The 25,619-nt window shown below is 35.1% G+C and overlaps 3 protein-coding genes across 5 annotated transcripts in view; 2 read left to right on the plus strand and 1 right to left on the minus strand.

The window, feature by feature from the left end:
- acss2l (acyl-CoA synthetase short chain family member 2 like) overlaps window positions 1-10,845 on the minus strand; it is a 23,505-nt gene extending 12,660 nt beyond the window's left edge. The window contains exons 1-8 of one of the 2 annotated variants that reach the window (XM_081375437.1): window positions 10,709-10,845; window positions 10,473-10,616; window positions 10,193-10,388; window positions 3,992-4,083; window positions 3,775-3,878; window positions 2,429-2,501; window positions 1,283-1,358; window positions 854-935 (exon numbers count right to left, since the gene is read on the minus strand). In XM_081375437.1, the coding sequence (XP_081231563.1) occupies window positions 854-935; window positions 1,283-1,358; window positions 2,429-2,501; window positions 3,775-3,878; window positions 3,992-4,083; window positions 10,193-10,388; window positions 10,473-10,605 (756 nt within the window). In that variant the 5' untranslated portion in view covers window positions 10,606-10,616; window positions 10,709-10,845. The other variant, XM_081375436.1, reaches the window with a different exon arrangement.
- A 1,178-nt stretch (window positions 10,846-12,023) lies between these two features.
- On the plus strand, window positions 12,024-20,945 carry ndufv2 (NADH:ubiquinone oxidoreductase core subunit V2). Its single transcript, XM_081375441.1, has 8 exons — window positions 12,024-12,164; window positions 12,754-12,816; window positions 15,496-15,558; window positions 15,755-15,871; window positions 17,341-17,509; window positions 17,877-17,986; window positions 19,019-19,095; window positions 20,771-20,945. The coding sequence occupies exons 1-8, from the start codon at window positions 12,123-12,125 to the stop codon at window positions 20,862-20,864; spliced, it is 735 nt and encodes a 244-aa protein (XP_081231567.1). The 5' UTR covers window positions 12,024-12,122; the 3' UTR covers window positions 20,865-20,945.
- Window positions 20,946-24,935: 3,990 nt separating this feature from the next.
- The window catches only part of ankrd12 (ankyrin repeat domain 12), a 72,365-nt gene continuing 71,681 nt past the window's right edge, over window positions 24,936-25,619 (plus strand). For both annotated transcript variants that reach the window (XM_081375434.1, XM_081375435.1), the window contains exon 1: window positions 24,936-25,117. The gene's annotated coding sequence lies outside the window, so the exon portion shown is untranslated. The remainder of the gene's footprint in view (window positions 25,118-25,619) is intronic.

Raw genomic sequence — 25,619 nt, forward strand, 5'->3', positions numbered from 1 at the left:
AGCATTGCCTCCTCTCACGTGACTTTCCTCCATTCATTCTCAATGACCCCCCACTAAACCCAGCGCACGCATCAGGGGGTCTGTTAAAACTCAATGGGCTCAGAGGAGGCAAGAGAGACGAGGCGCCCTGCTGTAACTTCACCTGCGGGTGTCGCTGTTGGGCAGTGTTACTGTAGAAAATCAAGTGATTTAAAGGTATAGCGGAGGATCTTTCTGAATTTTAGATAAGACCCGCCCTCTCCACTTTTTGAAAAGTTTGATTGATTCACCAGAATGATTGACAATTAGGAGGACCAATAGTATAGGTGATCCACCCGGAAGTAAGAAAATCCTCCGCTATACCTTTAATGTCACATTTTGTAACATTTGCATTGTGTTTTTTATTTTTTTATTTTTTTTTTATTATAAAATTATTTTCTCATCCAGTTTTTTTTGAGGAGACACTGCCTCCTTTGCCTCCTTGGAGGAAACGCCCCTGATATGAAGAGTTCAGATGCAAAAGCCTCTAAGTGCCATCTGAAATTTTCTTCTAATGATCATTTTTATCAAGGTTGTATATTTAAGTTCAATAATTTAACTTAAATGACAATTAATAGGTAATCTTCATTGCCATTTAAGTGAAATTACTGAACTTAAATATTCAAGCTTGATAAAAATGATCATTCTAGAAGAAAATTTCAGATGGCACTAGAGGTTTTTGCATCTGAAGTCTTCATATATTACTGTATTTTCTTCTATGAAACCAAAAAAAAATTCAAGCTTCTGCTTTTTCATACAACAAAAATGCATGGTAATATTTCCTGCTGGTAAAGCATGATGTAAAAAGTCCATATAGCTCAACCTTTTGACCAACCTGTAGTTTGTTGGAAGCATCACTGTTTGTTATGAAGGCATGATGTCTGACCACCACACACTTCTGAACACACAAGGCCATGCTGAGGGAGAGAGAGAATATTAGATAAAGATAAAGGTAAAACATATTTTTATTGTGATGATGCTAGGCTGATGTGTATGGTTGCCATTTATCACATTGCATGGACATTCTTATCATCGCATTATGTCATTTAATGACTAATATCATGATTATTGTGCCAAATCAGTGACGTCATCCAGTCACGTGTTACACAATTCTGTTTGCTCTATGATGCGTATATATCTCATTTCACATGCTTCCAAACTGTGCTGTTGCCCGGCAACCCCTGCCAGCTTCTGATTGGCCAAGTGCCTCTGGCTCATGGACGGGTGAGATGTTCACGTAAACAGAGCATGATACGGGACGTACCTCTCCTTACAGCGCCGGAGAGCTTCAGATGCAATCTTCTTCAGATTGATCAGCTTGTCACCTCTGTAAACACCATCTGCAGGACACACAGAGAGAGCAAACATGTGAGATAGGAAGAGAAAGAGGCAGAGACAGTAAGATGATGCGTTGTGGATACAAAAATGGTAAGCTTTAATCCGATTGGCTGGCAGGTTTTATGGAAACTGTCAGGGTCCACAGGATTTTTATCAGTCCTTTAGGAAACAAACATGTGTGAGGGAATCGACCAGATGATTAAATAAAAATTATATTTTAAATAATATTCTCTATTCTCATAATAACTCCCATTATTCTTACTTTTATTGCTGTAATTTTGGTTTTATAGCATATAAAAGCACTGCGATACAATATATTTAATGTACTGTATACACATACAACAGTTTGGGGTCGATAAAATGTTGTTTTATTATAATCAGATTTGTAACGTTTTTGAAGTCTCTTCTGCTCACCAAGGCTGCAAAAATACAGTAAAAACAGTAATATTGTGAAATATTATTATAATTTGAAATGTGAATATATTTTAAAATGTAATTAATTCCTGTGATCAAAGCATCAATACTCCAGTCTTCAGTGTCACATGATCCTTCAGAAATCATACTAATATGATGATTTGATGATCAAGATCCACATTTCTGATTATTATCAAAGTTAAAAACAGTTTGTGCTGCTTCATATTTTTGTGGAAACTGCAATGCATTATTTCAGGATTCGTTGATGAATAGAAAGTTCAAAAGACCTGTATTCACTTGAAATATAATATTCTGTAATATTATAAATGTCTTATATATGACCTGAACATAGGTATTTACCTGCACCGAAACGTCAGATAAAAACTATCTTTGTTTGGTTAATTCTTTTCCTGTCTAATTGACCTGAATAAGTAAGGAAATGTGAATCAGACTTTGCTGATAGTCAAAAGTGTGACTACACAGGATTTCCGGTGTTGACATCACATCTCTCTTCACATTATCTCTGGTTATCAGTTACTGTCCCGCTTATCAGTAAAAGCTCCCCAATAAACACACAGTCAGCCCAAACACACGTCCTTTAAGACGGATCTGGACTTTCATGAAATTAACTTCAGCCATGTGTGTGTGTCATATTTACCTGCGGTTACCAGGATGTTGCACTGAGCGTCCATGATCCTCTCACACAGAGACTCAGACGAGAAACCGGCAAACTGAGCGAAGAAGACAGGAGAGAGTTAGACTCGTCTACGTTCAACTTCATTTCTCAAGATAAAAAGTCAAGTCGTCTGTATTTATATAGCGCTTTATACAATCCAGCTTGTTTCAAAGACGTTTTAACCACACTCTTAAAAAATGCTGGGGCGTTTCAACCCAAATTTGGGTCAAATATGAACAAACCCAGCAGTTGGGTTACATTTTTAGCCCAACAATTGTGTTTTCCCATATTTGACCCAAATTTGGGTTAAAACACCCCAGCAATTTTTAACCCAAATTTGGGTCAAATATGAACAAACCCAGCAGTTGGGTTACATTTTTAGCCCAACCATTGGGTATTTCCTTATTTGATATTTAACTTCATCAAATATGAGACAAATTCAAATCCTGCTAAATTCTGCAATAGTGTCATTATTCAGCTCAAGTACGTTCAATTTTGCAAAATTTGTCCTGTTATGAAATGTGGATAGTAAATTTTATAAATCTGAGGTTCCGAAACAAATAGACTTGCTGGAATGGGGTCATCCTCCAAGCATAAAAAAATAGGCTTTGATATCTGATAAAAGTAATGGTGTGTTATTTTTAACTCCAGCTGTAACCTTTACATGGCTGAAGAGGCCGGCAGAAATAGTCCTGGCAGGGTGAATGAGGCTCATTTCATGCATATTAATGATACCGTGCTAAATACTGACCCGAGTTTAAACTCTCCTCGAGACCATACTCGACAGAACCCAGAATATTCCCTTTAAAGTCAGCGTGAAATCAAAATGGCCAATTCTTATTTTTCTATTAAATATTGCAGTATTTATTATAAATGATTCATCTGTGCACAAACTCAAACAGTAGAGCGTGGTGTTTGCAATGCCAAAGTGTGGGTTCGATTCCCAGGGAAAGCAATAACTGATATCAATGTAAATGTGTACCTTGAAATGCAATGTAAGTTGCTTTGGATAAAAGCGTCTGTCAAATGCATAAATGAAAATGGAAATCCATGTGTCTCGCAATCTTTAATCCAAATATCTTCCCCTCCCTCTTGCAGCTCTTCTTTTCTCTGATGCAACCTGTCACTCACACCAGATCCACCAATAGCAAACCACAACCATCCAATCAATTCCTCATGGACAAAATCAAGCCCCGCCCAACATTTGTTCTTGTTCCAGAAGCCGCTTCACTCGAGTATACGTCACAATAGGGAAAAACAGACTATCGCAAATAGCGTTTCATGCCGACTTTAATGGAAAACTTCCACAGATGTGTAAACCTGCTCACCACTATAGAGTGAACAGCCCCGATTCGAGCGCAGGCCAGCATCGTGTACACCAGCTCTGGAATCATGGGTAAGTAGATGGCGACTCTGTCCCCCTTCTTCACACCTGGATCACAGAAACAAACATTAAAGTCAATACTCAGAGGTTCAGACTGAATGCACTAATACTGCTAGTAAAGCGGAGTAAAAATCAAAGCCAGAGGAGGGCGATGCTCTTACCCAACAGCTTTAAAGCATTGGCACATCGGCACACGTTTCTCAACAGCTGGTTGTAAGTGACGGTCAGCTGATGGTCAGGCGAGTTTCCCTCCCTGCAGAAAACCAGCAATATTAAACCATTAGCAAATAACAGATTCATGATGCAATACAGTGTGCCGGCCTAATGAGGTTTTCCATCTGCGTTTCAAATGATTTCGCAATTCCAATATGTCTATCTATCTATCTATCTATCTATCTATCTATCTATCTATCTATCTGTCTATCTGTCTATCTATCTATCTATCTATCTATCTATCTATCTATCTATCTATCTATCTATCTATCTATCTATCTATCTATCTATCTATCTATCTATCTATCTATCTATCTATCTGTCTATCTGCCTGTCTATCTATCTGTCTATCTATCTATCTGTCTGTCTATCTATCTGTCTATCTATCTGTCTATCTATCTGTCTATCTATCTGTCTATCTGTCTGTCTATCTGTCTATCTATCTATCTATCTATCTATCTATCTATCTATCTATCTATCTATCTATCTATCTATCTATCTATCTATCTATCTATCTATCTATCTATCTATCTATCTATCTATCTATCTATCTATCTGTCTATCTATCTATCTGTCTGTCTATCTGTCTATCTGTCTATCTGTCTGTCTATCTGTCTATCTATCTATCTATCTATCTATCTATCTATCTATAAAAACTTGATACTTCTATTCTGGATTTAACACGTCACGTAGAATATTATATTATCAGCATAACAATTTGAGTGAAAAGTTGAATCCTGCAGTGTTTTTTTTTGTTTGTTTATTACGACTATCAAAAATAGCCTTTGTTAACTGAAATAAAGCTGAAATAAAATAAAGCATAAATATCCAACGAAAAACTGTATGAATATTTTAAAAAATATTAATATAAATATATATTATAAATATTTATATAAATATAAATAATATAAATGTTAATATGAATAACTGAAATAAGATTAAGATTTAAAGAAATTATAAAAATGACAAAAGTTAAAAACTTAAACTTTAAAAAAATATTTTTTGCGTAAAACTAAAAATGAAAACGTAATATCTAAAAATAAAAGCTAATTCAAAATACGTATACTACTAATACTATAAAAATGTATAAATAATAGTAAAATAACACATTATGTATTATTTAACAAATACATTATTGTCTCATTTGTCACCCTTTTTCTTCAACAAAAGCATTATTTGCTCCAAAAAGCACGTCAATCAAAGGAAACACAAAAATATGTGTTTGAATTGATTTATTCACATTTAAATCATCATTTGCATTGCCATAATATTTTGTTTCTTCTCAATGCATGTTTTAAATCCAAAAACGTTCTGTTTATTCCCAGACTCAAATCAGACTTTGATTGTCAGTGTGGTCTCAGACTTTTGGACCCGACTATACGCGTCAGTACAAGCCTGTACTTTGGCTCTGACGCCGGTATTAGATTTGGACATTCGTCAGATGTGCATTCGGTGAACACTATAGCCAGAACAACAGTTAATTCAACAACAGATTGCAATTTTGCACCAGTAAAACACCAGTAAAAGTGATGCTTGTTTTAGGAAGCATCACTCAAGATGAAAAGGATGCATGTGCAAATTCATGCAACATATTCAATGCAAATCAGCAAGAACGCTCTCAGCCTGGGTTTACTGTGCAAATGGCTGTCCCAAAAAAGAAAGACCTTGACTGACCACTGAAAAGATTATGTTTTTAAACCGAGTGAACCCTTGATGGCACCGTAAAGAAGGGATGCTGACCTCTGAGGTTGCACATTGCATCATGTTTTGTATTATATAACAAAGGGCCCCACATGTGTTTAAGTATATATAGAGTCCAAGAGCCTTTCTGCAGTGAAATCCTGTGTCCCTGAGTCCTCCATTAGCACTCGATGTTTAATGTCTAACTGAAGTGTCGTCTCAGCATAGTTTGCATGCTTTGGTTCTTGGCATCTGTTAGGAGTCCATCTGCCAAAACCACCTCATGTAACGTGTGCCAGAGAGAGACTGCAGGCTATCAGAACTACAGCCACAGGACTCATAACACACACTTCTGCTCACACATGCAAACCTGTTAACCTGGTGTTATTGAGACGTTTATAGTTTAGATGACCACAGTTAAACATATTCAGGGTGAATCTCACAAAACCTGTCAATAACTTCTTCAAGGTAAATTTCACACCAAAATCTAAATAAAAATAAATAAATAATAATAATTATATATATATATATATATATATATATATATATATATATATATATATATATATATATATACAGTGAGGAAAATAAGTATTTGAACACCCTGCTATTTTGCAAGTTCTCCCACTTAGAAATCATGGAGGGGTCTGAAATTGTCATCGTAGGTTCATGTCTACTGTGAGAGACATAATCTAAAAAAAAAAATCCAGAAATCACAATGTATGATTTTTTAACTATTTATTTGTGTGATACAGCTGCAAATAAGTATTTGAACACCTGAGAAAATCAATGTTAATATTTGGTACAGTAGCCTTTGTTTGCAATTACAGAGGTCAAACATTTCCTGTAGTTTTTCACCAGGTTTGCACACACTGCAGGAGGGATTTTGGCCCACTCCTCCACACAGATCTTCTCTAGATCAGTCAGGTTTCTGGGCTGTCGCTGAGAAACACGGAGTGTGAGCTCCCTCCAAAGATTCTCTATTGGGTTTAGGTCTGGAGACTGGCTAGGCCACGTACCAGAACCTTGATATGCTTCTTACAGAGCCACTCCTTGGTTATCCTGGCTGTGTGCTTCAGGTCATTAAGACCCAGCCTCGACCCATCTTCAATGCTCTAACTAAGGGAAGGAGGTTGTTCCCCAAAATCTCGCAATACATGGCCCCGGTCATCCTCTCCTTAATACAGTGCAGTCGCCCTGTCCCATGTGCAGAAAAACACCCCCAAAGCATGATGCTACCACCCCCATGCTTCACAGTAGGGATGGTGTTCTTGGGATGGTACTCATCATTCTTCTTCCTCCAAACACGTTTAGTGGAATTATGACCAAAACGTTCTATTTTGGTCTCATCTGACCACATGACTTTCTCCCATGATCATCCAAATGGTCATTGGCAAACTTAAGACGGGTCTTGACATGTGCTGGTTTAAGCAGGGGAACCTTCCGTGCCATGCATGATTTCAAACCATGACGTCTTAGTGTATTACCAACAGTAACCTTGGAAACGGTGGTCCCAGCTCTTTTCAGGTCATTGACCAGCTCCTCCCGTGTAGTTCTGGGCTGATTTCTCACCTTTCTTAGGATCATTGAGACCCCACGAGGTGAGATCTTGCATGGAGCCCCAGTCCGAGGGAGATTGACAGTCATGTTTAGCTACTTCCATTACTTAATGATTGCTCCAACAGTGGGCCTTTTTTCACCAAGCTGCTTGGCAATTTCCCCGTAGCCCTTTCCAGCCTTGTGGAGGTGTACAATTTTGTCTCTAGTGTCTTTGGACAGCTCTTTGGTCTTGGCCATGTTAGTAGTTGGATTCTTACTGATTGTATGGGGTGGACAGGTGTCTTTATGCAGCTAACGACCTCAAACAGGTGCATCTAATTTAGGATAATAAATGGAGTGGAGGTGGACATTTTAAAGGCAGACTAACAGGTCTTTGAGGGTCAGAATTCTAGCTGATAGACAGGTGTTCAAATACTTATTTGCAGCTGTATCACACAAATAAATAGTTAAAAAATCATACAATGTGATTTCTGGATTTTTTTTTTTAGATTATGTCTCTCACAGTGGACATGCACCTACGATGACAATTTCAGACCCCTCCATGATTTCCAAGTGGGAGAACTTGCAAAATAACAGGGTGTTCAAATACTTATTTTCCTCACTGTATATATATATACAATTTTTTTTTTTTTGTTAGATGCGATTAATCACGATTTGACAGCACTCATACATAATTTTACATGTTATATATTATAATATTTACACACACACACACATATATATACAGTAGTATATACAGTATATATATATATATATATATATTTACATTTGTATATATATATATATATATATATATATATATATATACATACATATACAAATGTAAATATTATATTATATTGTATATGTGAAATTGTTTGTGAAAAAAATATATATATACACTGTATATACTGTATATATGTGTGTGTGTGTAAATATAATATATAACATATGTAAAATTATGTATGAGTGCTGTCAAATCGTGATTAATCGCATCTAACATAAAATAACTAAATTTTTTGCTTGAAAAAATATATATGTGTGTGTTGTGTTGAAATATTACATAATAAAATATATGTAAAATCATGTATGAGTGCTGTCAAATCGTGATTAATCGCATCTAACATAAAATAAAAATGTAATTATATTTTGCTATATGTATGTGTGTGTGTAAATATTATATTATATATAATATATTATATAAATATGAGTGCTGTCAAATTGATTAATCGTGAAAATGTTTATATATATATATATATATATATATATATATATATACATATATACATATATATATTAATTTGTGCTGAATTGAATAAAATCGCTTTTTTACTACTATATTACAGTATTGTGAATACATTTAGAATAATATGGATTACAAAATAAAAACAAACATTTTAATACAAATGGGGGGGGGGATTCCATATAAATTCCATTTATATGAATGGAATTTATTTTTTAAATTATGAATTTAAATATAAATTATATATAATTTATAATTTAAACATAATATGAATTATGAATTTATAATTTCCATATAAATAATGATATCAATGTTAATGTTCCTAAAAATATGTGCAATTTTAATTTATGCACAATTTAATTTCTTATTTCTCTACAACTGTGGGGTGAAACATGAGCAGCTGGACGTGCGTTTGTGAGATTGACCCTTGTTAGAATGTGATGTAAAGCTGATGTGTGATGTATGACTGGTGCTGTATATAACAGCAGTCATCTGACACCCCTTGTTCAACAAGACTATTAATACTTCACAGCAAAGACAGCATGACAACAATGACGGTTACTGAACCAGTATCACCTAAACAGTAAAGGTTGATTATATACTAGAAACAGTCATAGGGATGTTCCTGAGAGAAGTTCGTCTTCTCATGTGTCATTGATGCAGGAACCTTCCTATCACTGTTTACAGTGTGTAATCAAAGAGGTCTGTGATAGCATCAGCTTGATGTCATATGCAGATGACATGATTCAATAACACTCTGATTAATCACTGAGCCCCGCCTTGTCTGTCTGTACTTAATACTTAAAAAACATTACAAGTCTAGATTGTACCTTGCACAAATGCATTAACATGGCTAAACCATGTTATTGAAATTATTTAGTCTCTACATAGTTTATTGTGATACAAATATACTTTCTATGGTGAAAACACATGCAAACAAGCACTGCTCGTTTGCTTTGACTTTGCCAGCCTGAAATGCATCAACTATTAAAGCTTGGATTATATAACTAGGGTTGCGAAGGGGCAGACAATGTCCAGTAAACTTCCGGAAACTTTCCATGGAAATTTTGGAAACATTTCAAGTTGGAGAATTTACTAAATTAATTGAAAATTTGGGGTTATTTATACAAGCTGTATAATATACAAATATAAACATTTTGTTTGGTCATAAGCGGACATGCACATGCTACAAAATTTTAAAATTATATTTCTGATCTGTTTTAACCAAGATTATTAAGCAAGATTTTTATTTATTTTTAAGTTCCCTGTTTTATATATATATATATATATATATATATATTTGCAAATTTCAAGTTTATTCCCATATATTCCCAATAATTTCCATGGAAAGTTTCCAACTTTGAAAATTCCTGGAATTTATATATCCTGTTATATCCTGTAATATATATATATATATATATATATATATATATATATATATATATATATATATATATATATATATATATATATATATATATATAATTACACAAGTATGTATTAAGAACCTACTTAAGAACCTTTTATATATAGAATTTTGCAGCCCTATATATCCCATATATTCCCAATAATTCCCATGGAAAGTTTCCAACTTTGAAAATTCCTGGAATTTTGCAGCCCTATATATATATTTATATTACACGAGTTATAAATGTACATAATTATGATCCATATCATGTTAGATTACCAATAGTAAGCCACTTTCTCTCCCAGGTTCCTCTCATGCACATTCCGGTCAAGAGCGTTGTAGCAAATGTTGGTTTTTGCTCCCTCCATGAACTTGATGAAGACGTCCCCTTTGGTGACATCAAAGTTATACTGCAACATCTGCCCTGACGGAGGCTTCTCCCAGTAAAACTCTTGAGCAACATCCCCCCAGAACCCTGTAATGCACATTACACAAACAGCTTTACTGCATTAAATTCCCCTCTCAGTCGAGATTTAAGCATGTTCATTAGCTGTCCTACCTTCAGGCTCTTCTATAGACTTCTTATATAGAGCAAGATATGTATCAAAGTCTGGCACATGTGCATCTGTGAACTGGCCATCTGATGGATGGTAAATCTTCTCCTCTGGCTCCTGGGTTCCTGGAGCAACCATGTTGCTGGAGTCTGAAACAGGAGACATTTGACAATCACTATGGTCTGCGTTAGGTCAGTCTGTAGATGAAGAAGTGTATTGTGACTGTGCATGTGGTACCCACTCTTTAATCATGCTCAGTCTGCTCAGCTCCGCCTCCACCAATCAGAGCGCTCCATTCAGCACTCCTACTTTCTGATTGGTTGAGCGGCTGCTCGGCTGCTGATCCCATTGCAGAGGGAGGCGCAGCATGAGTGGGCTGCATGATAACTGGACACACACTCACACACACATTTACTTGGCTGCCTAAATGAGGGCATACCTTCATATAGAGCTGTGTCCAGTTTCTTATACTTAGCCACTATGTTAAGACTGTTTCTTAATAACTAGTTTCAAGGGCGTAGATTTGGTTTGAACATTGGGGGGGTTGAAAAATTATTCTGCATATTTTTCATGTGATCATGGTATAAATATTGGGGGGGTTGTAATGCAAAGATTTAAATATTGGGGGGGTTATCTCCCCCCTAACCCCCCCACAAACTACGCCCCTGACTAGTTTGACCAACTAACAGTTATCAGTCTTACTTTTCCAATTCAAAATAGACTGATCTACCTTTTTATTTATCTGACTTAAAACAGTTGATTTAATGAGTAATAGTTTATGCAACCGGCCAGTGGTTATGATGACATCAAACTAACCCTAACCCTATACAAATATCATTAGTATTTTTAGAATAAAAATTATGTTATCATGAATATATATTGATTAAATTAAATTAAATTAAAAATTATTATTATAATAATAACAAGGAAGACTTTTTGCATTTTTATATTAAAAATATGTTATTTACTTGTGAATATGTTTCAAATGTAATAAAATAAAATAGTCTTTGTGTCTGAACAGGATGATTTTCATGACTCATCCACCCTCTTTTGTAACTCTGGATTCTCCTGCCCACTCATGGAATTGGAATTGATGCCTACGGTTTATTTACTGGAAAAGGGAGCCATAGTTTCTTAGTACCAAGCAATATTGTTCGCTGAACCAACAAAAACTAGGGAATTTCTATAGACCAAAATCTAGAACATATGGACAAAATAATTGAATATTTGAATCTACTAGTCTAGTGGCTCAATAAATATTATATTATATTGGTTTTCTGGATATAGGTTTGGAAAGGACACACATTATTGTTAATTATAATAATTTGTAATAAACCCCATTTGTTAAAAAGAACAATAAACGAAACATTTTGGCTCACATTTTAGTTACAGTATTGCATTATAAACCCGTATAGCACGTAAGATCAAGTTCAACAAGTGTGTACGCTGATTGTCAGTTATTTTTATCGTGGCATGTCAAGGACACAATACTGTGCATCTGTATTTTTGTTTGCCGCTCGGTGTTCCATTATACAGCCTCGATGCTTAGAATGTCCCTTGTGTAACCAGACCCGCTCAATCGAACTCGCATCACTTGATGTCCGCCATTGCTTGTGTTTAGTGCGGTTTTGTGACCGACCGAGCGCATTGAAAATATGTTTTTATCTTCAACGCTACGCTCTGCCGTGTCTTATGCGGTAGGTTTACTTTATACATGTTTTAGTCGTATTATTCATGAGGTGGTTAGAAGAATTGCATACGAATTTTGCTTGAAAAGCAGCGTTGACATCTGTGCAAGGACATGAAGCTAATACGCTAACAGCTAATACCGAGGCCTGATTGTGGTTATATGTCATTAAAATAAGAATGAAACCTTTTGTGATTACTAGACATTCTTTAAAAATAGCTAAGGATTTTATTTGTTTGTGTGTGTGTATATGTTTTTTTGTATGCATGCATGTGTATGTGTGTGTGTGTATATATAAAATGCATTACTATTGCATTGACTAATGCAGAGAGACCCAGTCAACACAGAATACACTGAACAGAAAGCATTAAAGAGCATAAGCACTGTATACTTGGAGCATATTTGATCAGTACACACAATATGCACAAAGTTATGAATTGCACAGACAGTGTTTTATCTGCACACATTCAGCAGTCTGCCAAGAACATAAGTTTTTTTTTAATTTGTGCATCAACTCTGACTTTATACTCAATAGTTTTCTCAGAGTATTTCCTTCTGAACACTTGTTTATAAGTATCATGATTGCATTTGTCCTGCAGGCGAGGCAAGTGCGCAGTCTTCACCAGACATCGGCTCGCGCCGGAGGAGGAGGACTCTTTGTGGTGAGACTTTACTTTTGTTGTCTTTGTAATAATTTGCACATGAGATGTCTGGTTTCACAGACAAGGCTTAAACCTCGTCCCACACTAATACCTGCTACAGACTGCGATTTCGGCAAACCTGTAAGATCATTACTGTACGACACTGATCTAATAAACTTGGGTCCGACATGTATGTGGACTGTACGATGATGACCCCTATTGAATCATAGGCTACGACACAAAATGGTATAGAATAAGGCTGCTCGATTATAAGGGTGTAACGATTCGATTACATTTTCGATTCTAAAGTCACGGTTCGATTCGATTCTCGATTAAATTTTTTTTTTTTTAAAGCACAAGCTATGCCATTTTTAGACTTTTATGCAATATAGTAATATATGACCTTTGTTCGCAATGTACCACACACTACATTGTCAAATTTAAAACGTTTATTAACAAAATAATGTAACAATAACTTATATCTTCAGTCAATTGGAAACTTAAACAATATAACCTATTACCTATTATAGTCCCTGGACTCCTCAGAGCAGTCACAGGCGAATAGCACGGCGTTTTAAATTGGGTTCCCACAGCGTTTGCAACGCAGTACGAGAGAACGTTCTCGTAAGGGAACGTACTTGGTTACTTGTATAACCTCGGTTCCCCTAGAGATAAGGGAACGAGTACTGGGGTGGGTTGCCTTGCCGTGCTATTTCGCTCATATCAGGTAGGCCTACTTCGCTTCAGTCGATTTAAACCTAAAGTCCTTTGGCGAGTTTTCTCTGAATTTATACACTTCAGCCGCGTCCAAATTGGCCCGCTCGAGGTTGGCAGGGTGCCAAGCAATGCGTTTTAAAATAAAGGCTTTAATATTCTCGAGAAAAGGAGTTTTACCTATTACAGGCAAGCCGAGCTGACGTGACATATGGGGCGTGGCAGCATCGACGATTCAATTTTTTGATTCGATAATCGAGATTGAGCATTAATTTCGCTCCCTTACTCGATTATAGCAAAAATCATAATCTAGATAATTTTTGGTCAATATTGAAATCACGATTATTGGTGGGCGATATGATCAAAGTCTTATTTCACGATATGGGTAATTTTAAATATCAGTGAAATTTCACAATTCCTTCAGCAAAAACTGATACTAGGTTAAAGGGATATTACACCGCTGGAAAGATGAATGTGTATTTAAATTGGGTCATTTATGTAGTAGAAATGTGAAATTATTTTAGAAGTTGGTGCCTTCTAGACTGAGAAAAGCCAGAAAATGTATTTTTGGCTCATGTGGATGAAAGACTACAACTCCCAGAATGCACTTGCTTCGCTGCCCTACGAGGACACTCCCAAGCCACGCCTACCGGTTACAGAGGGCAGTATCGGGTAAAATGATACAGCTAGGCTACTTTTTACATTTCTGACATTTTTGTATGCGTATCCGAAGCCCATTTGCACACACGGAAAAGTGTCTATTTTGTGGCTTAATGTGCTTTTAATAACACTGTTTAATATCAAACACGTCCCACAGTTTAGCACCAGTAGACTGCACTCATTTATTTGATTGATTTGGATGTTAAGTTTGGGTTTTTAGGGAGGAATGAAAACGAACCGCTGTGAAGGAAAGGAAGCTGCGCTGGAAAAATGCGACAGCGGCACAATAATCGTTTTAACTCGACTGTCTTGTTTTCATATGGAATGGAATCAATGGAAATAAAAAATCTAGTGATTGTTAAAGGGGTGGTATAATGCGGTTTTCACAAGATGTAAAATAAGTCTCGGATCTCCCCAGAGTGTGTGTGTGAAGTTTCAGCTCAAAACACCCCACAGATATTTTTATATAGCGTGTTAAAATTGTCACTTTTTGAGGGTGGGCAAAAACGCACCGTTTTAGTGTCTGTCCCTTTAAATGCAAATGAGCTGCTGCTCCCGGCACAGGGGGCGGAGCTTCAAGAGCTCATGTTCTTTTACCTCACACACACATGCACTGAAAATTTCAAAAACTTTTAGCCTTTTATGTTCAAACCGGAGTCAGACAAAGATGGAGAGACTCGAGAAGAAGTGACAACATGTAGACAACATTTCTGAATGGTTAGTTGATGAATTTATGAAGCTTATGTGTAGTTATCTTCTAATCATTGATTAGCATATTCTGTCTTGATAATCTATAAATCGTGTTCAGGGGGCGGGGTTTATGTAAATTTTAGGGTTGATGATGTCACTAACCCGTGTAGTCTCTACCAGCCGTTTGTTGTAGTCCTTAAAAAGCGATTTCTTTAAAAGCAAATATCTCCCTTTGCTTTGAACTTTGAGTGTTGTAACTTTGCAGATGTTGTTTATGCTCAAACAGCAACATTACACACTAACTAAAGTTAGAAAAGTGAAATCATAATCAACCACCCCTTTAAAAAAAATGCGACAAGTGACTGTTAAAAAATGTATTTGTTATTGAATCATTTATTCAAGAGAATGTAATACTGCATGATGCTTCTGAAATAAGTCAGAAAGATGTGATGATTTGTTTTTGTAAATATGACTCATCTTATACATCATGCACAGTCTGTATGATTTAACTCAATATATTGCAATATCGAATTGCAATACTTGTAGAATCTAAATAAGGAGGACATAGTTTTACGGCTTATATTTTTGTAGCATTTTTGTTGTTGTTGTGGTGTTTACCTGCTTTCTTCATTCCAGCACCGAGACACACCGGACAATAATCCAGAGACTCCATTCGAATTCTCTGCAGAAAACGTGAAGGTGAGGGAACTCATTTGTGTTTTTGATAGCATAACATCTGATCATATTTTATGCATGGCATGTATAACCTTTTTCTGTCAAACTGCACATTTTGCTCTTGTACACAGCCAAGATCAAATATGTCTTTCTGTTGTCGGACATGTTGAATAAAGAATCATTGATAGCTGTGTGTTTGTTGTGTATGGTATGTTGACAGAGAGTTGAGGCCATCATTAATATGTACCCAGAGGGACACAAGGCGGCCGCCACTATCCCTGTGCTGGATTTGGCTCAGAGGCAACACGGATGGCTTCCTATTTCAGCGATGAACAAGGTGAGAGGCATCACAGTTACTAAAAACCTGGAAATATCAGTTTTTTTTTTTAAATGTGAGTGTATATTTTATGAGTTCCTCCATTGGCTAGAAATTGCTCTCTGAATGCAGCCTCTGTTAAAGAACTTTTTTATCCCGTAATCACAAATGACTGAAAAATCATGGACAAAGTCATGGAAATTAATTGGTCAAAAATTGTGGAACCCCATTAATAATCGTATAGTTAAAATGTGTAAAATGTAATAATAATACGTGCAATTATAGTTCATCAAGACTGAGTATAATAGGTCCCCTTTAATTTATGATTTTTTTTTTTCATTTCATAAAATATTTTTGTGGCATCATAAAGTATTATTTATTTATTGATATGTGGCAAAAAGTCAGTTTATATGTAGTTTAACTGCATCTTATTTTGTGCACAGCAGTGTATTTACTTAAATCATTCAGCCTTCATGAAAAAAAAAAAATGCATTCATAATACATGCATTTAACATTTTCATGTTCATATCCAAAACGTCATCCAAAATATGAATGGTCTGTGTATATATAGTATGTAACAGACCCTGCACTATAATTTAGTTATTTATTCTCTACTTTTTTATTTGAATAGAAGCTTCTACAAAACGCTTGCTATTATTCCAGAGGTGCTAAAAAAAACGTACTTTACTTACAATAAAATCTTTATATATAATGCATCATAAAAGTATTTTTAATGCATTAGTTATTAATTGAAATGCACTTTATAATGCATCGTATGAATAATCGTAACCAATTATACTCAACTATTCATTGAATACACCTTTAGAAAATACAAACAACCAATTTTTGATGTTACAAGGAATCTGCAAATATTATAATGCATTTTAACTTTGGTTACAGTTATTTATGAAAATATACAAATCGTTATAATGTACATTATGAAAACCTTTGTACACTGATAAGAATTATTCGTTGAATTTAATAAAATATTTTATCGTAAGTGGTTGCACACAATTGATTTTAGCTACATTTAAACAAATGCATTTAAACTTAATCAATTTTAGTTCAACTTAATGCATTTGTTTAAATGTAGCTAAAATCAATTGTGTGCAACCACTTACGATAAAATATTTTATTAAATTCAACGAATAATTTTTTTCAGTGTAATGCATTATACATAAAGGCTTTAAGTGTTACCAAATAAATACACTAACATAACTGTAAACATAATGCTGCTGATAGTGAATGTCCAATTTTCTTTTATTAAAGGTATAGCGGAGGATTTTTTACTTCCGGGAGGATCACCTATACTATTGGTCCTCCTAATTGTCAATCATTCTGGTGAATCAATCAAACTTTTCAAAAAGTGGAGAGGGCGGGTCTTATCTAAAATTCGGAAAAAGATCCTCCGCTATACCTTTAATATTGTGATTTTCAGATTTTTGTCATTCCCAGCCTGTGTCTGATGTGCTTTTCAACTTCTCCTGCAGGTGGCAGAGGTCCTAGGCATCGCTCCAATGAGGGTCTATGAAGTAGCAACGTTCTACACCATGTTCCTCCGTCAGCCAGTGGGAAAGTACCACATCCAGATCTGCACCACTACGCCCTGCATGCTCTGCGACTCCGACAGCATCCTGGAGGCCATCCAGAACAAACTGGGTGAGCAAGAACTGGGACTCCACTCGCACGTCACCGATAAACACACTCGCCACATAAACAAGCTAAAGACACGCTAAAAAAAAAAAAAAATGGCCTCAAATGTGAATATTTCAAAATGCTGGGAAAATAACCAGTAACCTTTTCCTGGCAACGTAATATTTTGAGTTGGAACGAAATCAGAAGCTATTATATGAAAAGGCACTTACAGGAATAGTTCATTCCTAAATTAATTGTGAGGAAAGAGAAAATGTCTTATTTTTTGTGGCATGAAAGAAAGAAAATCTATTGGATTTGGGATGACATGAGGGTGAGTAAATAATAATAACTATGCATTTAATCCTAAACTGAACATGATCTCTCCTGTCAGGTATCAAACCCGGGGAGACCACAGCTGATAAATTATTCACACTAACAGAAGTCGAATGCCTCGGGGCTTGTGTGAACGCACCGATGGTCCAAATCAATGATAACTACTATGTGAGTATGATTACAAAGGTCATTTTTTGAGTCTTGTTGTGTGTTAGTGTCACCTCTAGGGGAGGCAGTTTCTCTGTTAATGAAGTCAAGATGAACAACTATGGTGAGAGAAGCGTCTTAACTATGATAACTGTTGGGTAGCATGTGGGGTGCGATCACATTACACTTATACTGAATATTAATAATAATTATCTTCTGATTGGCTGATAATCAACCAGATAGTTCAGATGAATGCAGAAAGTACAAACACATGAACTTTGCATGCTATAATTGTACTAATAATACTAATTACTATTATTGTATTATACATAATCAGATAATAATAATAATAATAATAATATTGACAGTGCATTTTGTTTATTGTGATTCACAACAAAAGAACTAAATATAATTGTTCAAATGATAATACTAATATTATTTTTTATAATAATACATAATCTAATGATAATATTACAATATTGACAGTGCATATTTTTTGTACTATTATTTACAAATTTTTTTTTTTTTTTTTTAGCATTAGAGGAAAGATTAACTCTATAACCGGCCTGATGTTCTGTTTAAATAGTTTCATTTAGCAATTAGATCTCGAGCCGTATCGGCAGTGAATATGACTCGGGTCGTCTGAGTCTCAGTTTAAGCTTGTTAAAGTTAAGCGTCGCCCTGAATGACCTGCCGGGGGAATGATGCAATTAGCCTGGGCCTCTCATGGTTAAACAGAAAGTCGCCATCTGAGTTGCACAAAACCTGTCAAGAACATGTCATAATTTACAAGTAATTATGTTTCGTTTAAAGAAATGTAAGCCTTTTTTTAGGAACAGTACAATTGCATCTCAGTTGTTAAAAAAAACAACAAGCTTTTTCTTTTTGCAGTTTTATTGATTTTGGTTGAACGTGACTCAGACATGTTTTCACTAAATCCAATACTCAGGCTCATTTATTTATGTCTTTGTTAAGTCAGAGATCAGAGAATAAACTGTAATGAATTAGTTCTTCGTTAATGGGTGTTTTCCTGTGCTTTGTTTTGGCCTGTAGGAGGATCTTAAGACATCAGACATGGAGCAGATCATTGATGAGCTGAAGGCAGGGAGAGTTCCTCCTCCTGGGCCCAGGTACACAAATCTTTTAGCGATTAATCTGTAAAAGGTCGCGATCTTGATTCAAACAGCCATGCGATCTTATTCCTAAATGACAACGATGCGGCAATGTCTATTAAACCTTTGTTTAAGGATGATCACATTTAAATGTGTGTTGGCGCTGCTGCTGACCCAGAGAGAGTCTTTTCAAGCACACAGTATCATAATCACAAAAGAACTGGGATAAAATGTATAGTGCTGATGTCTATGGTAGTGATCAAAATAGAGTAAATCAACCTTTTGAAAGTAACTTGATGGTTCAAATAAAGATTGTATCATTACATCGTTACACCAGTAGGTGGCGGCAAGTGACTGCTAAAAATGCATTTGTCATTGAATAATTAATTCAAGAGATTCGTTCAAAAACGCTGATTCATCAAGTTATGAAACAAGTATTATGAGTAAGTCATTGAATCATTAATTCAAACTGATTTTTAAAAAACATTAATTTATATTAAATCAATATTTTTTTTTTAAATAGACTGTAGCAATTACATTTTACATTTTTTTTTCTCTCCAGAACCTCCAGTTAATTACATGTTATTTTGTATAGTTGTGTATTCAGAATTGCGATCTCTATTTGAAACAAAAAAATGTTGATTCTCAATTTATCCAGAATCGTGCAGCTCTACTTCTTTCTTTTAAAAATTAAAAATTAACTAAAAATTAAACAACATCACAATGATTTTAAAATGATTTCTATCTGGCCATTACATTTACTAATATCTCTGTCATTAGATTCTTTCTTTGTATCACAAATGTGAGTTTAATAGCATCTCTGATTTAAACTTCAAGTTCATGGAAATTCATTAGTGAAATTATCAAAAATCTGATTGGTTTGTGTCATGGCATTTTCATATATTAAGATGTTTTATAATAATAATTTCAGAGCAAATACAAAAATATTAAGCTATATACATGATGACCCGTCAAAAATGTTTAATAATTAAGATTTTTGAATGTTTGAGAAGTCACCAATGCTGCATTTATTTGATAAAATAGTAAAACCGTAATAATGTGAAATATTATTACAATTTAAATAATTTTAAACCCATCAGAACGTGTTTTAAAATGTAATTTATTCCTGTGATTAAAAGCTGATTTTTACTTCAAAGATATCAAGGTAGCCTATATTTTTTTCAATCAATCATTTTATTTTTAAAGCACGTTTAAAAACAACACAAGTTGACCAACTTGCAAATAAAATACGTGATAAAAAATAAAAGCATGTAAATATAATATTTTTAGCCCATATAGAACAGCAGTGAAATCGAATGTGAAAGCAACTCATCTTATTTGTTTAAAGATTTAGATCTTTTACAGAAATTGGGCCAAGCCAGTTGATATGATTATCCGGTTCAGAGTCGAGGGTGTAGTTTGCTTGTGAGTTCATCGGGGGTGTTTGGGACTTTCACAGATGCAAGCTTAATATCAACAGGATTGACAGTCAGAAGAAGGGCCAGTTATTTATTTCATTATTAGGATGATGGTGAGCTTAAGCTTGCACAGTTCTCATATTTTGCTTCCTAAGATAACATGAAGTCTTAAACGAGTCTAATTAAATAAGGACATTATGTTATACGTGTGGTTAATGAGTCAGTTGGCACGCTAAGAGTGTTTTAATTGATTGTAATGATCTCTCTTCCGTCAGGAGCGGGCGTTTTTCATGTGAACCTGCCGGAGGTTTAACCTCCCTGACAGAACCTCCTCCTGGACCGGGATTTGGTGTGAGAGCTGACCTGTAACCGGACCTCCATGGTGGTCTGGAGCCCTTGTAAACCTCAGAGATGTTGTGTATGTAAATAAAAATATTATCATTAATTATACTCAATAGACCGGTGTGGTTCTTTTAAAACGATGAATAAATGAATGTTCAGGCCTGTGAAAAGGTGTTGCACATTAAAATATTTTAACATACAAACAAGTTTACATGCACAGCATTTTCATATGCATTTATTTACTTGGGTTAAACATTTATTCCCGAATGCCCCACAGCTAAAGACATATTACATATACACAATAGCATATTCAAAACAAACAAAGATGTACATGTTTACTGCAATTGCACTGGAGATACTTTTTACACTGCATTATTAGTAATTATGTACAGTAATTTCACCTCAAATCACACGCTTCCACCAATCTGTAATAATCTATCTTTATTAATCTTTTTTGCTCCATAAATTAGGGATGCACCGATACCATTATTTCAGAATCGATCCGATCCGATCCCAAAAATTCTGAGTATCGACTGATACCGATCCAAGCGCAGTTTTTTTTTTTAATCAAGTAGAATTTCTATAACTCTGTGTTGAACTGATAATAAGAACTGAAAAAAAGAAAAACAACAACAACAAAAAATATATGATCATAAATGCTATTATAAACTAGATTAGTGGATAATTCAGCAGTAAAATTTAGTCTAGAAAAATTACAAGTGCACAATAATAACAGTTAAGTGGGGAACAAATTAAGAGATAATAACACTAACTCTGGTAAAACTTTAGGCTACACGTTGCTCTTTGTATTGTTGTAAAATACATTCATGAAAAACAGTATTTTTTATAAACAATAAAAACGTTTTTTTTTTTCACAAACTGTTCAGATTTTATACAATTATTGTGCACTCGTGATTTTTCTAGACTAAATTTTACTGCTGAATTATCCACTAATCTAGTTTATAATAGCATTTATGTCAGATTATGATCATATATTTTTTGTTGTTGTTGTTTTTCTTTTTTTCAGTTCTTATTATCAGTTCAACACAGAGTTACGCGCTGGTATCAATCGATACTCAGAATTTTTGGGATCGGATCGATTCGGAAAAAATAGTATCGGTACATCCCTAATTTATGGAGCGAAAAAGATATAAAAGAAATAGATCAAAAATCAAAAATATCAATTATTTTATATACAGCCTACTATAAAATTGAGACATTCTATACGCACAATATCGAATTTGGATCGGCCTCGTCTGACCGATATCCGATCCGGCAAAAATGGCATCCTGACTATAGTGTTGCTTAACCTTTTACAATGGCTGATATCATGCAGAATCAATAATTACTTTTGTTTACATGTGTAGATGATAATAAATATTCCATTATGGTATGATTTGTTTCCCAAATAAGATAATTAAGAATTAAAAGAGGCACATGCATATACAGAATTCTTGGAACTGGGGTGTTTATTTAATGGGGTTATGGAATATTAATCTAATTAATACTAATCTAAATATGACCAAGTTCTAATTAATATAGGAACATTCTTCTTGTGCATGTTAAACATGGTCTCCAATATCTCCTAATATTCTTTAACAACACATAGATTTTGGTATTCCATTACATCGCATTTATTTGATGCAAACAATGCTTGGCAAAACCCATCCATAAAACATAACCTCACTGACAGTTGCAAATATGTACAGTACAGCATGTATAAACAAGCCACATTAAAAGAGCATGCATTATACCGAACCTCACCATCCAGAGTCTTTATTTACAAAACCTTAATGTGACCATACAATCGCAATACTATGGATATGGTGGTGTGAAATATGCCATAGTCATATACCATGTTTTTTGGCCAATCAGGTACAGTTATTGTCCATGCCAATAATAAATGGTCAAATATTAATGCCTGCTTGCTTTAATAGGTCAAGTAGGACCATGGTATTTTATTTTTTACCTTTCACAAGGAAGGTCACTAGATTCCTTACAGCCAGAAGAGAATACTGGCTTGAATAAATAAAATATTACATCATAAAATAAATAAAGAAACATAAAACAGAGTATAGGCTGGTTAAAAAAAGACCAAATATATATATATATATATATATATATATATATATACATACAGTATGAAGACTTCAGATGCAAAAGCCTCTAAGTCCCATCTGAAATTTTCTTCTAGAATGATCATTTTTTTCAAGCTCGTATGTTTAAGTTCAGTAATTTTACTTTAATGACAATTAATAGGTAATTTTCATTGCCATTAAAGTGAAATAACTGAACATAAACATACAAGTTTGATAAAAATGATCATTCTAGAAGAAAATTTCAGATGGGGCTTAGAGGCTTTTGCATCTGAACTCTTCATATATATATATATATATACATCTGAACTCTTCATGCATATATATATATATATATATATGCAGTGGCCCAAACACAGATTTACATGTGAAATAGCCCTTGTTGAAAGAAAAAAAACAGCATGCTAACCCAGATATGACCAGGCTGGAAGACCAGCCAACCAGATTATAGCTTTTTTTCTTCCAGATGTTAACTTTTATGCTTGTGCAATAGAACAAATGGTACTACCATAACACTTTACAGCCTTTGTTGTTAGGGTTCAACATTATAACCCACCCAGTTATACACAAGACTGTGTCATGTGTTATGATCACTTCTTCAGACCACAACAACATAGTCGCATTTTATGCAACTGATTCAAGCTGATCCGTACATGCACGTGAGTGTGTGTGTGTGTGTGTGTGTGTAGCCAGCGCCCATCCCCCTAACACACACAGACTCTCACACACACGGACCAATGTCTCCCTTGTGATTCGAGCTCGTTCTGCAACATAATACCAGCCCATCCCATGCGCATGCGCGGACTCCCTTTTTCCTACATCATAATAACCAACTGCGCCACAACAATAACAACCCTCGAATGCGCGACAAAATGTCATTCTAAAATAGCGAAACTAGAATCGAACACAATTTAGGCTCTCGTAATAACAGAATTAATGTCGCCACAATGGGATCAGGCCCGACAAATACCTTCTCCTCTTTCTCCTCGCGCCTCTCCGACATGATGAAGGTTCCAGAACATTCGCGAGCGCTCGCTGCAGCGTCGCACGGAGAGGGTGACGTCACAGTGCGCAACGTCACCCCCCCCCCCATATCCCAAAGAAGAAAATAATAATAATAATATACGTTAAACTCTCAAACAAAAATTAATTTATGAGATAAACGGAGAGTGGATGAATTCCACTTGTAACAATAATAATAAAAACAATTTTTAATTGTTTTTTATTATTACAAAAAAGAGTGGATCAGTTTGTCATATTAAAAAAGTGGATGGACATTTTCTAAATATTATTATTATTACTATTACTATAAACACAAAAACATCTAGTATAATATAAACTATAAAACAAAAAAAAAATATAGGAAGTAACGCACAAAATGTTAACAAATTAGATTAAATAAAAACTATTATTATTTTATTATAGGCACTTTTTTTTACATAATACAAACTATAAAACCATAAAACAAAACAATATAGGAATGCCTCTCTGGGCATTATGTATTTTATGAATTTGTATATTACTGCAAAACAAAAAAATAATAGAAGAAATAATAAATGAAAAAATAAATGAAAATCAAAAGAACATATAAAACACTAAAAAATGCTGGGTTGTTTCAGCACATGTTTGGGTCAAATGTGGACAAACCCAACCGTTGGGTTAATTTTTAAAACATTATAAACCCAACTGTTGTGTTGAAACAACCCAGCAACCCTTTTTTAATTGTGAGATTCAGCCAAAAGCTATTTAATTATATAAAAAAGATAAATAAGAAATAATAAAGTATTAAATAATAATATAAATAATAAAATAATATAATGTCAAAAATAAGCATACAACACATTAACAGAATAGAGAAATCTTCAACAGCAAAAAATATCAGGGTATGCAAGTCACAGCCTAGCAGCAGAGCGCGTCTGCGCATGCGCAAAACGTTTTTGAGCGCCCCGGATCACGTGACCCCTCGTCCGCCAATGAGACCCTGAGCTTTCCGTGTTTTTTCGCTGGGGCTTTTCTTAGAGACGGGCTGACGGCGATGTTTTCAAAAGCAGCACTGAGAGACGTCACACAGCCGTAGGGTTAATGTTCAGCTTTTACCCTCCGATACACACATTTCTTTTTCTTAAAATCGTCGAGATTGTGTCTTCTGCTCGTAGGTGAATGACGAAGAGGAAGCCAAAGGCGGTAAGCAAGAAAGTTTCGCTTATTTTTCTTTTTCTGTGTGTGTCGCGGGTTCCGACTATAGAAGGAGGAAAACGCGTTTAGTTTTGCTACGGAGAGCTTAACCAACCAGTCTTGAGTAGCAGAACAACAATAACGCGGTGTGTGTGGGATTTTCGAGGCTTTTAGAATGAGTATTTTGTATTAAGTATTAGTCGCAGGTTTGTGTTCGATAGCGTTGCTAGTGTTCCGCGCGCGCGTGCGTCAGTGACAGGCGCGTGCGGTGCGCGTTATACGCGGAGGGGCCCGCATGTCTCATAAACCCACTGCGGGCTCATTGTCTGTGCGTGAGAGGGGTGGCGCAGACCGCAACGTGACACTGTATGGCTGTAGTTTTCATAATAAACCAATTTAAGTTGGATCTTAATGTCAGACAGTCAGCGAGAACGCATTGCATTTATTGCAATTTGCATTATTTTCCACCACCAATGTTTTCTCTTTATAAATGACTGGAGCATGAATGCAT

Source organism: Scardinius erythrophthalmus, assembly GCF_964197995.2.
Source record: "Scardinius erythrophthalmus genome assembly, chromosome: 9".
Taxonomy (NCBI): domain Eukaryota; kingdom Metazoa; phylum Chordata; class Actinopteri; order Cypriniformes; family Leuciscidae; genus Scardinius; species Scardinius erythrophthalmus.

Bases quoted from the DNA above. Each gene is read 5' to 3' on its own strand.
- ndufv2 (XM_081375441.1), top strand. From the start codon at position 12,123: ATGTTTTTATCTTCAACGCTACGCTCTGCCGTGTCTTATGCG. The intron at 17,510-17,876 runs GTGAGCAAGAAC...CTCTCCTGTCAG, and splicing joins GGCCATCCAGAACAAACTGG to GTATCAAACCCGGGGAGACC. The intron at 17,987-19,018 runs GTGAGTATGATT...TTTGGCCTGTAG, and splicing joins AAATCAATGATAACTACTAT to GAGGATCTTAAGACATCAGA.